This window comes from Typopeltis vanoorti, chromosome 15, assembly GCF_054136105.1.
Source record: "Typopeltis vanoorti isolate ZY-2024b chromosome 15, IOZ_Tvanoo_1.0, whole genome shotgun sequence".
NCBI classification, from domain to species: domain Eukaryota; kingdom Metazoa; phylum Arthropoda; class Arachnida; order Uropygi; family Thelyphonidae; genus Typopeltis; species Typopeltis vanoorti.
In genome coordinates, this window is record NC_143563.1 from 11,459,798 (window position 1) to 11,476,012 (window position 16,215).

A 16,215-nucleotide genomic window follows, 5' to 3' on the forward strand; every position below is an offset into this window, starting at 1 on the left:
ACACGACAAAATTTCATGCTGGCTGGGGCATCGCCCCGGTTAAACAAGACCCCCGTTGTTTTCGCCAGGGAACCAGGGCGAACAGCGAAAAGTCAGATACAGGAACAAATCTGAAAATACATCCCAACTCAACATGACCAGAGTTAAAGATCAGTACTATCATCATAAGAAGCCTGAATGGCAAAGAAATGGAGCTAGCTGAGGAATTAGATAAGTACCAGATCAACATAATAGGGGTGACTGAAACAAAAAAGACAAAAACTGGTGAGATCTTTCTGAGCAATAAATACAAAATTTTATATTCAGGCAATGACAATCAAGGAAAAGAAGGAGTAACAATAGTATTCAACACAAAATACGAGTCTCATCTTCTTGAAGGGCAGGCAGTGTCAAGTAGAGTGATTTGGGCAAATATCAGAATGGGGAACTGGACAATGAGACTTATTTGTGCCTATGGTCCCATAGAAGGTTCTACTAAGGTAGAAGTGGAGGAATTTTTTGAGGCTTTAGAAAAAGCAACTGATACAATGAAAAATGAAACGTTGGTCCTTGTTGGGGATCTAAATAGCAGAGTAGGAAGTGATTGTCAGACATACAAAAATATTTTAGGAAAATTTTTAGAAAAGAGCAAAGCTGATAATAATGATAAATACCTGTTGAATTTCTACTCCGGACATGGACTGGTTATTACTAACACCATGTTCCAACATAAAAATGTGCACAAATTCACATGAAGAGAAGAGGCAAGGAATAAGAAAAATCTCATTGACTATGTTATTGTTGATAGTGATGTGTTTCTCCCTGGTGCAGGACACCAGAGTGTACAGAGGATTTGAAATTGGAAGTGATCACTATTTAGTCTTGAGCACGATAAAATTGAATTTCATATTGAAAAGAATGACATGTAAGAAAGTTTTAAAGCAAATAAAAGTTGAGCAGCTCTCAGATGTGAACTGTAGACTAAAATACACTAAGATTATTGAAGAAAAATGAAAGAGTTCGTGGACAGAGAACAAACCTTGGAGATTCAGTGGCAAGCCTTGAAGAAAACCTGATTGATTCAGCAAAAGAGGCATGTGGTGAAGTTGTCTGCAAGGATAGAAAAATTAGAACTCCATGATGGACACAGGAAGTTAACGAGGCAGTGAAGGAAAAGAAGAAAGCATATCAAAAGTTTCTGGCAAATAAGTCACCTTGTGCTCTTAGAGAATACAGAGACAAATGTAAGAAAGCTAAACACTGTGTAAAACTAGCTAAACAAAAGTCATGGGAGGACTTTGGCATGAACATAGAAAATAAATATCAAGAAGGTGGCAAAATATTCTGGAGGTTGTTGAAGAAGCTTAGGAATGGAGGAAAGAGTGCTGTAAAAGGAGTTAGAGATGATAAAGGTGAAATGAAAATGAGAGAAAAAGATATCCTTGAAGTATGGAGTAATTACTTTCAAAATTTGCTAAATGAAACAAGCAGTGATGAGAGCACAGTGATAAAAAACACTGACCAGGCATACAGTCAGGAATACATATCCATACTTGAAGTAAAAAAACCATCAAAGGCTTGAAATGTGGAAAGGCAGCAGGAGTAGATGATATTCGACCAGAAATGCTGAAACATGGTGGTATAAATGTCTTACAGTTGCTGCACTGCATAGTTCAGAAAGCCTGGACAGTGGGACGAATTCCCAATGATTGGAGTAGAGCTCTCATAGTACCTATATAAAAAGGGAAATAAAACTGAATGTGAGAATTACAGAGGTATATCTCTATTGAGTGTTCCTGGTAAGATATATGCAAGTATACTTAAGAAACGGTTGAGAAGAATTGTGAAAGAAAAGCTTGGAGAAGAACAAGCTGGATTCAGGTCAAATAGAGGCTGTGAGAATCAGATCTTCACTTTACAACAAATAGTGGAGAAATCATGAGAATATAACAAAGATCTGTATTTAAGTTTTGTCGATTTGGAAAAGGCATACGACAAGGTGCCAAGAGAGAAGCTATTCAAAACGCTACAGTTGTGTCAATGGAGCAATATATCAAGCATACTTAGTCTTTATTTGAGTTTAAGTCAGCAGTTAGAATTGAAGTAAGTACAGAAGATGGTTTTATGTTAAATCTAGTGCCTGGCAAGGATGTACATTATCCCCTCTTATTCATTATCTATATGGATCACATTATGAAGGAAAGTAGTATTAAACATGATATCAAAATTGGAGATGTTAATGTCAGCTCTTTTCTTTATGCAGACAATGTTGTACTTCTAAATAAATCCGCTACAAGTCTGCAAGATTCTCTGACTAAATTGAATAACTGTTGTAATAGATATGGTATGAAGGTCAGCAATTTAAAGACAAAGACAATGAAAATAGAAAGAATCATTGGAAATATCAACTGTGTTGTGAACGGAGAACCTGTGGAACAAGGAAAACATTTCACCTACTTCGGCACGATTTTTAGTGAAGATGGTAAATTAAATATGGAAACAGACAACAGAATCAACAAAGCTGGTATGGTAGGAAGTCAATTGAATAAATTCATATGGAATAAGAGAGAAATTAGTCGGAACACTAAATTTGCTGTGTTCAAGGCAGTGTTCAAACCAGTTTTAATTTATGGATCTGAAAGCTGGGTCAGGAGTAAAACACTTGACCAAAGACTAGAGACCGCAGATATGAGAGTCCTGAGAAAGATTAAAGGCGTGAACAGATGGCATCAATGGCAGTATCATATTAAAAATGAGGATGTTAGGAAAGAACTTGACATTGTCAGCATCCAGGAATGCGTTAGCAGAGCTAATCTCAGGTGGTATGGTCACTTAAATAGGATGGGCGAGGAAAGATTAGCAAAACAAGTGTTCTCTGCAAAGTTGGCAGGAAAACAACCCAGAGGAAGACCAAGATATAGGTGGATTGATACGGTGCAAAGTGCCTTAAATGATAGAAATATAAGATCTCATAATGTTGGAGTCTTGACAAGTAACAGACTGATTTGGAGGAAAATTGTAGATAGGAAGTTAGTAATGATGTAAATTTTTCATGTGGTACTATCATATCCTGTACGCCCCTTGAGGGTACATGGGCAGGAATTTGATGATGATGGGTGACTTTAATTTTCCAAATATTGATTTGATAGATGAAAAATCTCACGATAAGAAAGCAAGAGGGATTTATTGAATTGTTACGAGACAACTTTCTCAAGTAGCATGTGCAAGAAGGAACTCTAGGTCATACAGTGTTGGATTTGCTCATAACGTCAGAAGGGGTCTTTTAAGAATATGCTATTTTATCACCAATTGGTGACAGTGATCATGCTGTGCTTTCTCAGGAAGTATCTAATTGTATTGCTGTTCCAATTAAAACAGGATACATGCTGAACTACAAAGCTGGAAATTATGTTCAACTTAGAAGAATACTATCTTTGGTCCCATGGTATCAATTACTGAATGGGAAAAATGTTAGCAATGCATTGGAATCTTTGAAAAAGTGCTTAAAAGTGAAAAAGTGAAGTTATCTGAATGTATCCCTAGTGTTCAAAGAATAAACAAGTTGGGAGTGAAATGGACGTGCAAACTTATTAAGCAAGAGATCCACAAGAAGATGATGTGGAAAAAATATCATGAGAATAACAGTAAGAGGAGTTACAAAATATATAAAGGCTCAGGCCAGAAAAGTAACGAGTATTGTGCAGAAAGCTAAATTCAGTATGAAAAGAAATTGGACATGCAAGCTAAAGGCAATCCAAAATAATTTTATTGTTATGCTGCAAACAAAAGAAAGAATGAATGTGAAAGAATAACTTCACTGAATGCAGATAGTACTCGTGTAGGAAGCAAACGAGATCGTTCAATTAATGAGTGCTCACTTTGCTAAGATATATCAACCAGGTGTATGTAACATGGTGCACAGTGCTACTGTTACATTGGATGAAGAGTTAGAGGTTCATTAAAATGAGGTTGAAGAGCTGTTGCATAACCTGGATAAGGTTATGTAACAGCAACAAGATAGATAAGAATGTCTATTGGGACAAATGGAATATCAGCCCATTTGCTAAGAAATGTTCAGCTGAATTGGCTATGCCTTTCACATGTTTGTATAACTTGAGTCTCAATTCAGGAATGATACTAGGAATGGAAGAAATGTACGATAGTTCCATTGTACAAGGGTGGTGCAAAAAGTGATGTGTCTAACTATCTCACCATTTGCCTCTCTGGCTGAATCAATCAGGGTTTTCTTCAAGGCTTGGTAATGAATCTCCAAGGTTTCATTCCTGTTCTCAAACTCTTTCATTTTTTCTTCAATAAGCTTTGTGTATTTTAGTCTATAGTTCACATCTGAGAGTTGCTCAACTTTTATTCACTTTAAAACTTTCTTACATGTTATTCTTTTCAATATGAAATTCAGTTTTATCCTGCTCAAGACTAAATAGTGATCCCATCCAATTTCAAATCCTCTGTACACTCTGGTGTCCTGAACCAGGGAGAAAACATCACTATCAACAATAACATAGTCAATGAGACTTTTCTTATCCCTTGCCTCTTCTCTCCATGTGAATTTGTGCACATTTTTATGTTGGAACATGGTGTTAGTAATAACCAGTCCATGTCCTGAGCAGAAATCCAACAGGTATTTGCCATTATTATTAGCTTTGCTCTTTTCTCCAAATTTTCCCAAAATATTTTTGTATGTCTGATAATCATTTCCTACTCTGCTATTTAGATCCAAAACCAGGACCAACTTTTCGTTTTTTCATTGTGTCAGTAGCTTTCTCTAGAGCCTCAAAAAAGTCCTCCACTTCTACCTTAGTAGAGCCTTCTATGGGACCATAGGCACAAATAAGTCTCATTGTCCAGTTCCCCATTCTCATATTTGCCCATATCACTCTATTTGAGACTGCTTGCCATCAAGAAGATTAGCCTTGTATTTAGTGTTGAATACTATGGCTACCTCTTCTTTTTTTTTGATTGTCATTGCCTGAATACAACATTTTGTATTTATTACTCAAGAAAGATCTCACCAGTTTTTGTCTTTTTTGTTTCAGTCACCCATATTATGTCGATCTGATACTTATCTAATTCCTCAGCCTCCATTTCTTTGCCATTCAGGCTTCTTATGTTGATGTACTGATCTTTAACTCTGGTGATGTTGAGTTTGGGTGTGCTTTCAGATTTGTTCCAGTAGCTGACTTTTCGCTGTTCACCCTGGTTCCCTGGTGAAAACAACAGGGGCCTTGTTTAACAACACTCCAGCCGGCATGATGTGCCATCATTTTATATATTGGTTTGTTTCGAATGTTGTCAACCAAGTTTCCCTTCTCTCTCTCTCTCTCTCTCTCCCTCTCTCCCCTCCTGATGATGTCCTTGTAACATAGGAAGAAATATACTGGAGTTAACCATTCTATTTTTCATGTACATGTGTCAGCCATTAAAAATATAATATGCTTACTCTTTCTAAATTGAAATGGATAATAGTGAGAATGTTCTAAAGAGCTAGGTAATGTAGGAATTTTTGTTAAATCAGATCATGTTAAAATGCATTAATTAATTAAAGGCCCAACAATTCTCATGTCAAACAAAAGGACTCACCTGCTTATACATCTCTTTTAGAAAAGCAACTGCATGTTCTGAAAGAAAAGATAAAATTAATTAATAAATATATAGAAATATGTTATTGCACTATCTATATTTACAGGCAAACATAATAATACACCATTCCTCACTTAATCCATTCCCTATCTTAAAACACCAATATAATGCAATTACTAAGAAAAAAGTTATTACATATAGGACTTTCTTCAGTCCATACAATTCCATATTTTCTAACTTGTCCAGCAAGTTCAAAATAAATGGGGCTTATTAGTGGATCACTGAATGGGAAGGTCATGCAATATACAACCAACAACACATCAGCCTTCCTGTGGTACAAGCTGTTCCACAAATGGGACTTTGGCTAACTCAGTGAGCATTCCTGCTGAAAAAAAACTATTTAGTTGGGTGGAAATGCCAAGTAGACCCAATAATGGTAGATTGTCTTTATCTGGTGAAATACCACAAAATCTGTCTTACTGGAGGTCTGAAAAAGCAAACCCAATGTTTGGTCTGAGATTGTAATCTCCGACAAAATCTCAAACAGGACTTAGGTTCTGTCTTCCCCTTCTCTTCTCCATGGAGTGCAAGTGATTCCATTCAAGAGCATGCCAAACATACTTAGAGAGATGAAAAAATCTCCTCCATTTTGAGAATACATCAGTAAAAATGGTAGTGCTGCAGATCAGCCACCAGCAGTACATGAGTAGTACTAAACTCATCAGTAATGAGTCAGGAAACTTTCTGGTCAACTGATGCATAATACTTCTGTCACATACTCTTCAGGGGATGGGCATGTCTGGAGAGGGAGTCCAAATAGCAGGATATGTAGAAGACACTACTGACGTCATGTTTATGGCATGGAGACTGGTCACTGTATTTTTTTTTTTTTTTAATATTTCTCCACACATGAAAGGCAGAAGAGTCTATAGCAAACAAATGCATGTGTGGGTGGGTTCAGGAATGGAGCAATCTGTTGATATTCTTCTTGAACTATTTGAAATTGTAGTCCTTTTAGAAATGCTTCATAGGGAGGCTGTTTCACAGAACTGAGGTGGAAGGAATGAATTATGGCTGGGAGTAGCAGGTTTGGTGAGTATGCAGTTTGGCTTTAAAGAGATGTTGAACAGTTGTTACTCAAATACCTGTACATCTGGCAGAAATGGGAGGCATAATGAATACAAGTTCTGCTGAACAATGACAATGAAAATATCTATAGAAGAGACACAATGTAGAAACTGATCTTCTATGGGAAAAGTGCCTTTTTTGTCTCAGCATCATCAATTTCCTGTTATGTATCATCAAGGGATGCTAAGGGTACTATGACAGCACTACATGATTAAGTTTACATTATTATTAATCTCCTATCAACAATTTTCATCAAATTAGTCTAAATTGTTGGCACTTCAATACTGTCAAATCTAACATCTCATCATTTTAAGGCACTTCTGATTGAATCAATCCACCTAGTCCTTAGTCTTCCTCTGGACATCTTTCGTGCCCATCTTGGCATCAAACACCTGTTTTGCTAATCTTTCCTCTACCATTCTGTATAAGTGACCATACCACCCTAGATTAGCTCTGCTTACATATTCTCGAATGTTACCAATCTCAAGTTCCTTTCTAATATGATTCTGTCACTGATTCAATCTATTCACTCCCACAATTTTTTTTCTCAGAATCCTCATATCTGTTGTCTCTAGTCTTTGATCAAGTGCTTTTTTTCTAATCCAACTCTCAGATCCCTAATTTAAAACTGGTTTGAGCAAGTTTGGTGTTTTGGTTAATTTTTCTCTTATTCCACATAAGTTTATTCAGCTGGCTACCCACCATACCAGCTTTGCTTATTCTCTTGTCTATTTCCAGATTTAATCTGCCCATCTTCACTAAACACTGTGCCTAAATAGCTGAAATATTTTACTTTAATTATTTTAATTCTATATGATCCCCATTCAGGATGCAGCTGAAGTTTTCAACGTTCCTGCCTATTTTCATAGTTTTGGTCTTTTTATTGCTGATTTCCATGCAAATTCAATTTAGTCAGTGAATCCTGGAAACTTGCACTGGATGTATTTAGGAGTACATCATCATATGCATAAAGCAAAGAGCTAAGTTTGACATCTCCAATTCTATTGGGCCTAATGCCACTTTCTTTCATAATGTGATCCACATAGATGATGAATAAGAGTGGAGAAAATGTGCATCCTTGTCTTATCCCTGATTTTACATTAAACCATCTTCATGTATTTCCTTCAATTTTAATGCCGACTTACAACTTACGAGGATTGTTTGAAAAGTTTGGTAAATTTCCAATAGATGGCGACACAATTCATTCATTCATACCAGTGTCGGCACATATCATCGTTTACAGGACACCTGGCAAAATTTCAGCCACGTGTGATGCGTAGTTCTCGTTTGGTAAACATTTAAAATGACTGTGTTCGCATTTGTCATAAAAAATGGAGAAAAACAAGTTTTGTGCAGTGATAAAACTTTTTTGTTTGAAGAAGTGGACAGCCGCACAGATCAAAGCTGAGTTAGATGAAGTTCATTGGGACTCTGCACCAGCATTAAAGATTATTTATTTTGGGATAAATGAGTTTAAATGGGTCATAAGTCCATCGAAGATGAAGCATGCTCCGGATGCCTGACTGCGGTCACAACGAAGGAAATGATTGACAAAACCCATGTTATCATTATGGAAGACTGCCAAGTGAAAGTGCATGAGATTGCTGAGATTGTAGGCATCTCAACTGAATGGGTGTATGATATCCTGCACAAAAAATTGCACATGAAAAAGATGTACATGCGATGGGTGCTGCGATTGTTGACTGTTGATCAAAAATATATGCGAGAAGACAATTCAACATAGTGTTTGGTGATGTTTAATCGCAATTGGCAGGATATTACAGTTGATTCGTGACTGTAGACGAAACTTGGATCCACTACTACACACCTGAGTCTAAGCAGGTCAAAACAATGGGCAATGTCTGGTGAAAGAGCACCAAAAAAAAGTGAAGACTGTTTTGTCACCTGTGACGGTGATGGCTACTGTTTTTTGGGATTCCCAAGGAATTATCATGATAGACTATATGGAATAGGGTAAGACAATAACAGGAGTCTATTATGCATCACTGTTGAATCGTTTAGAAGAACTGAAGAAAAAACGGTCAAGATTGGCACACAAATAAGTGCTCTTTCATCAAGACAATGCACTGTCCCACGCATTGACAAAACTGCACAAACTGAGGTTCGAACTGGTTCCTCTGACACCATGTCAGAGGCTTAATGGAGTAAAATGGCAGTGATGAAGGATTAAAATAATATTTAATTCTTCCAATATTTAACACTGCCATAGACATTGCCAGGGAGTACAATATGAGACTTGTAACACACACACACACACACACACACACACACACACACACACACACACACACACACACACACACACACACACACACACACACACAGGCAACCGAAAACTAAGTGAAACGTGTGGATGAAAGACTGGAGTCCTAACTAGGTGGGATGCCCTTTGTGGGCACCTGCTGGCAGCCTAATATGTAAACTTGGATCTTGAAATATTAGTGTTTCCCTTTTTTTGGGAAGTTTAATGCCATATTTATTCAAATTATGCCATATTTATTCAAATTATGCTGCTTTCCGAGAGCAGCTGCAGATTTTAAAAACGGTTTTTCTCTTCTAAATCTAAATTAAATGCAGTGGAACCTGGTCTGTAAAGCCTGCTTAACCATAGTCATGACTGCAGATGTATTTTTCTTTTATGTTCTTTCATGTATGTTGGCTGATCTTCCTGTCTATCCACAGTAGGGCAACTTGCAGGAACAAGAAATTCCAAGTACTCCAAGAACTGAGAGGAGAGATTTTGTCTTTAGTGGAGTGAATAAAGGTAGTTAGTTTCAAATGGGGCTTGAAAGCAATACAGAGGTTGTATTTCTTTATGATTCTGGTTATATTTTCTGAAGTGCCTTGGACATGATGCAGTGGAAACTGTAGCCATTAGATAAGAAGGTGTGGTGTATATGATTAAGTTTTGCTGCAAGAAATGACTCACTGGAACAAAGGTTATAGGCTCCATTAGTTAGTGTTTTAATAATACTATATTGTTGAGAGGGGAAGTGATGGGAAAGTCTATGAATGTATCTGCCTGTGTGAGTGAGTTTCCTGTATACTGAGGACAGGTGAGACTTGTAACACATTCACACAAATATTGGAAGAATTAAATATTTTTAATATTTTCTCAGTGCTGTTTCACTTCATGAAGTCTTTAACATAGTGTCAGGGTTTCTCCCAGCACTTATGCCTTTACATACAAAATTAACACTAGAGAGCAATAATACAGTCAATCAGAAGGATAGTATGAAAATCTTGGCAGTCCAACGAGGAAAATCATCCAAGAATTCAAATAATTTTTGTGAATACTTGGCGCACTCTTACAATCAGTAATGAGCTACGGAAAGTTTAACAAAGGGCTCGCATCGTCGAGGAAAAAAAAAAAAAAAGAAAGGCTAACTTAGCCCTTATAATACTTATATTGCAACTTTGCAGAGCTTCTGACAGATATGATAATTCCTGTAGGATATCAATCATTAATGCTAGATCTTTTAAAAATTCCAAATTGAGAAGTCGGTTTAAAAAGCCCTTATATTTATCATTCGATGCAAAATGCTTGCATAAAGCTGGGTAATTTCTCCACACAGCAAGAGCTGTTCATAAACTTGCAGTTTACGAACAGCTCTTGATCCAAACACCCATCGTGGTCCAAACACACAGTCGATCTTTAAAATTTCAATACCAAGGTCTCTTGCAATCGCATTTCATTCTAGTTGATTTTTTGGTGATTGATGATAAAAAGCGTATAATTTATCCATAAATATTTCAAAATGATTTATTTCTTTAATGTTTTTTTATCGATTTGCTACGCAATGCCAAATCACAACGTTGGGAAATCTTTGTAGAAGTTTGATTGCGACATCTGATTTGTTTCCTAACATTACACTAGCTCCATCAGAACAAAATGCAATGACATGATTTTTTAAATAGTTATCAGAAAATCCATATGAATTTAGAGTAGCATGTATACATTCCGCAGTGGTATTTTCTAGTTCTACAAGATTAATAAACAAGAAGAACAAGGGGCTCGCAAATTTGAGAAAAATTTAACAAAGGGCTCGCGTGAGCCCCTTATAGCTCACCACTGCTTACAATGAACTGTAGGTGCATCCACATTTCAATTTATGGGTTTAAAAGTTTGGTTAGAAAAACAAAATAGGTGAAGAAAATAAACTACAGATATGAAAATAATTAAGGGAGAAAACAGATAGAGACAATGGCAAAATCATATTAAATTAAAAAAGAGCTTGGCATTATTAGTATGCAAGAACACAAACAAAGCTAATCTTTACATAGGACTATGTAGTTTATACAGAATAGCAGACAGACATAAGCTAAACATCATCAACCTTGGCAATCACCAACACAAACTAACAGGTGCAAAGAACATCATGACTCCATAGTGTTAGAATTCTATTATATGGAGTGATGAATCACACTACATCCTTATCCGATTGAATGGTTGAAAACAGTGTGGGTGTGGCAGATGACTGAGGTCCAAGAACATCATCCCAATGAAAAGCTCGGTGGCAGAGATATAATAAGCTTTGAACTAAGAAATATAATATGGAAAAACATGACTGGTTTGCACACAATCCCAATTTCAACTCTGTCACATCACCTTTTGAGAAACTAGAATGCTCAATGTAGACCAGACAAGTGTGTCCAGCCATACAAAAGTGTATGGTATCTGCTAAAGGAAAAGTAATCCAAAATACCTGACTTGTTACAAATTGGTGTGAGTATGCTTAGAGGTGGAAAACATATTCAGTAATAAAGGTGAACCCACATTCTATTATCATCATCATCATCAAATTCCTGCCATGTACCCTCAAGGGGTGTACAGGATATGACAGTACTACATGAAAAAATTACATCATTACTAACTTCCTATCTACAATTTTCCTCCAAATCAGTCTGTTACTTGTCAAGACTCCAACATTGTCAGATCTTATATTTCTATCATCTAAGGCACTTTGTACCGTATCAATCCACCTATATCTTGGTCTTCCTCTGGGTCGTTTTCCTGCCAACTTGGCAGAGAACACTTGTTTTGCTAATCTTTACTCTCCCATTCTATTTAAGTGACCATACCATCTGAGATTAGCTCTGCTAATGCATTCCTGGATGCTGACAATGTCAAGTTCTTTCCTAATATCCTCATTTTTAATATGATATTGCCATTGATGCCATCTGTTCACGCCTCTAATCTTTCTCAGGACTCTCATATCTGCGGTCTCTAGTCTTTGGTCAAGTGTTTTACTTCTGACCCAGCTCTCAGATCCATAAGTTAAAATTGGTTTGAACACAGTCTTGTATACAGCTAATTTAGTGTTCCGACTAATTTCTTTCTTATTCCATATGAATTTATTCAATTGACTTCCCACGACACCAGCTTTGCTGATTCTGTTGTCTATTTCTATATTTAGTTTACCATCTTCACTAAAAATTGTGCCTAAGTAGCTGAAATGTTTTACTTGTTCCACAGGTTCTCCATTCACAGCACAGTTGACATTTTCAATGATTCTGCCTATTTTCATTGTCTTTGTCTTTTTATTGCTGACCTTCATACCATATCTATTACAACAGCTATTCAATTTAGTCAGAGAATCTTGCAGACTTGTAGCGGATTTATTTAGAAGTATAACATCATCCGCATAAAGCAAAGAGCTGATATTAACATCTCCAATTTTGATATCAGGTTTAATACCACATTCCTTCATAATGTGATCCATATAGATAATGAATAACAGAGGGGATAATGTACATCCTTGTCTCACACCAGATTTAACATTAAACCATCTTCCTGTACTTCCTTCAATTCTAACTGCTGACTCACAACTCAAATAAAGACTAAGTATTGCTTGATATAATGCCCCATTGACACCATATAACTGCAGTGTATTGAATAGCTTCTCTCTTGGCACCTTGTCATATGCCTTTTCCAAATCGACAAAGCTTAAATACAGATCTTTGTTATATTCCCATGCTTTCTCGACTATTTGTCGTAAAGTGAAGATCTGATCCTGACAGCCTCTATTTGGCCTGAATCCAGCTTGTTCTTCACCAAGCTTTTCTTCCACAATTCTTCTCAACCGTTTCTCAAGTATACTTGCATAGATCTTGCCAGGAACACTCAGTAGGGAAATACCTCTGTAATCCAGAGGTATTTCCCTATAAAGTATATGTAATTCAGGTTTTCCTGAAATACAGCACTGTCCTAATACTTATATCAATACAGCAGATGAATATTTTCCCTTAACCCATATATTAAAAACATTTGTACTGAGAATCAATTTAATACCATGCAGTTTCCATGCTAATAAAAATTGTAAACAATTTATCGATTGAAAATTTTGTTATTAAAATATACCTGTTTTCTGGAGTAAGAGAGCTATTGAAGTTGCATAATGTAAAGCCATAGTGTTTATTTTATTTTTCCTCATGTCTTCACAGATGGTGATAATTTCTACAGCAGGCTATAAAACAAATTAGATATATAAATGAAAATGCTATGTATATGTGTGTATAGCATTAGAGATCCTCTTAGAAAATCATCTTCAGTAAATTATTTAGAGATTTCAAAACTAATGGTACCGGAATGCTGTTCTTTGACAGATATTTTTGGATTCTTCAATTCACATGAAAAGACAAGGAAATAAGTAAATAATATTTATTTAAAAGCCATATATTTCAGCCTGAATATCACAGGTCATCATCAGTGGCAACATTAGTTAATTACAAGGTAGAACGTTAACAATGGATTGATTTGAAACATATCAATCCAACTGAAACACAGATATGAAACAAATCAATTCATTGTCACTGATATGGGAGAAAACACAGATGGTTATGCATCTTCAAACAACCAATCTGAGTTTAGTCATGCTTTAGGAGTATAGTCATGAATACTCAGTGCACCCTTTCAATGAATTTGTGTGTACAAGTGTATCTAATTTCAATTTATGAATTTAAAAGCTTGGTAAACAAAACAGATGATCTTGAACAAAATAAATCATATATGTGAAAATAATGAAATTATGAAAAAATTACAGAAGAAAACACAGATGTAATGCAGAATCATATTAAATTAAAAAAAAAAACAGTTTGGCAGTATTAGCATGCAAGAACACATAAACAGAAATAATCTAAGAAGATGGAAAGAAAAATAACATGGGACAGGAAATGCTAGGTAAACAGTGTATGATAGGAAAGAAATCCAGAGGGAATTGAACCTGATATGTGTGTGCATGTGTATTAATTATATTTTATAGCGATCTTATGGTGCATGAAAGACTGTTCAACCTATACTGCATTAATACTCCACCTTGTGGCACTTTGCTTTATGACAATCCACTCATACAATGATTTTAGTGACATGATACTCCTGCAAATTGACTGTTGTGCAGTTTTTGATGATGAAATTTTATTTTTCACTTGGTTAATCCTTTATCCAAGTGTGAGCAAACGAACTTTGCGCCTGAAAGTATCTTCAGGACTGGGGTAAGGTGGTACAACACCAGGTCAACTCGTTGCAAAGGTGGAGCAAGCTACCAACAACTCCTGTCTCAGTATATTCTATAATGCAAAACACATCTCCTTGTGGATATGTTGTGCAGTTTTCATGAAATGTTTGTCTATGATGTCACTGCTCACTACATCTCTGGGTATTTTGGTCTTTTGCTGTGAATTATAAACTGTTTATAACTTGTTTTATTTTATTGTTGTTAATAACAGCAGAATAAATTCAAAGCAAGGGTACTGTTGGTTCCAGCGAAAAGGATATGTAAACTTATTTCATTATATGCGATTAAAATTAGTAAAGTTAGTGATGATGATAATGAGTGATGATAGAACATCGAGACAGGCCACAGGCTAAACCTAGCTCATGCTATGCTAGTTAATACTACATTAATACCCCACTTATCTGTAAATGCAAAGATCTTATTGCCAAAATGGAAACGCTTTTAATGGTATGGACTGGTTACCAAACTGATTGGTGTGTTCCCTTAAACTAAGCTACTTAGAATAACCCATTAATTTCAGATAAATTATGTCTGAATATACACAGAGACAAATGCTTGTCTCTCTCTCTCTCTCTCTGTGTGTGTGTGTGTGTGTGTGTGTGTGAGTGTGTGTGTGTGTGTGTGTGTGTGTGTGTGTGTGTGTGTGTGTGTGTGTGTGTGTGTGTGTGTGTGTGTGTGTGTGTGTGTGTGTGTGTGTATACACACACACACATAGAGACAAACTATGTCTCTGTGTATTTTAGGCCTTGTCTTTGTATGTGTATATATATATATATATATATATACATATATATACACACACACACACATACACAGAGAAGCTATATTACATTTCAAATAGTATGCCAAAGAGACAATGATTTGATCAATCATTATTTTACTGACCTGACGTCTAGTGGGAAAAAAAAACTACATCAAAGCTATATTCTATTTAATAACATCATCACAGAAGAAATTCAGTTTATTACAAATATTTATTACATTTAATAATAATAGCAATAATTAACTCTTAGACAAAAAGGTTATGTGGGTAGAATATGTGCCTTCCATATTCTTGGGATTTTTAGTACCATCATTATTGTTTAGATTAGAGTGGTTGATAAGAATTTTACAGAATTTCACAGGGCAAATGGGGTTTTTTCCTCCCAGAAACTATAGTCTTTTTATCCTGTAAACTCAAGAAAACAAATTGTAGAACCAACACTATTTCAAATAATATATTATGTTGGGGTTGGGAATTACTAGATAGTGGCACTTATTTGCTTCTCTTCACGTGGAAAATTGATGACAGCCTTGGGCCAGCATCTTTGATTGGCTTATGGTGGAGACTGATTGCTCCACAGTCGTCTCCAAATGTCAGACTAGACTAAAACTGCCCCTCACCTACTCCTATGGAGGATAAACGCATTCAGCAGATTTTTTATTTTTATTTTTTAAATAAAATTTTCCTGTTAAGAATTTCCATTAACCTATCAGAATTTTGGCAGATGCTCTCAAAAAAATTCACCTTCCCTCATATATACTTATAAATGAAGTATATAGTGTATACTTCATTTTCCTGAAATCTAAGGAATGTTGTGCAAATGAAGAGTGTAATGATATTCTGTACAGGAAATTATTGTGAAATACCAAGTATCATTAAAAGCAACAACCTAAACAATATGTGGACTTTATTTTATTTTAACCTTACTTTTGCTTATTTAGAAAATAAAGCGCTTATCAAAAGTATGATTTCTGGGAAATTCTCATAACACCTACCAAACACTTACACTTACCAAAAAGTCCTAAATGACACGCACACAAACACCGTACACAAACTACTCACTTTTGTTTGTGAACCACACCCTAGGTTCACAAACAAAAGCAACACCCAGCAATATCATAAACCCGATCAAACTAGTAATTTCAGCAAACTTCTTCAAATTTAACAATAACATTTATATCCAAATTTTCGGAGTCCCTATGGGCCAAAATA

At 35.8% G+C, this 16,215-nt stretch overlaps 1 protein-coding gene across 1 annotated transcript in view; it reads right to left on the minus strand.

The window, feature by feature from the left end:
• The window catches only part of LOC150098383 (leucine-rich PPR motif-containing protein, mitochondrial-like), a 446,274-nt gene that overhangs the window by 328,992 nt on the left and 101,067 nt on the right, over nt 1–16,215 (minus strand). Inside the window, exons 10-11 of the mRNA XM_090405178.1 lie at nt 13,088–13,193; nt 5,578–5,615 (exon numbers count right to left, since the gene is read on the minus strand). Of these exons, the coding sequence (XP_090261304.1) occupies nt 5,578–5,615; nt 13,088–13,193 (144 nt within the window). The remainder of the gene's footprint in view (nt 1–5,577; nt 5,616–13,087; nt 13,194–16,215) is intronic.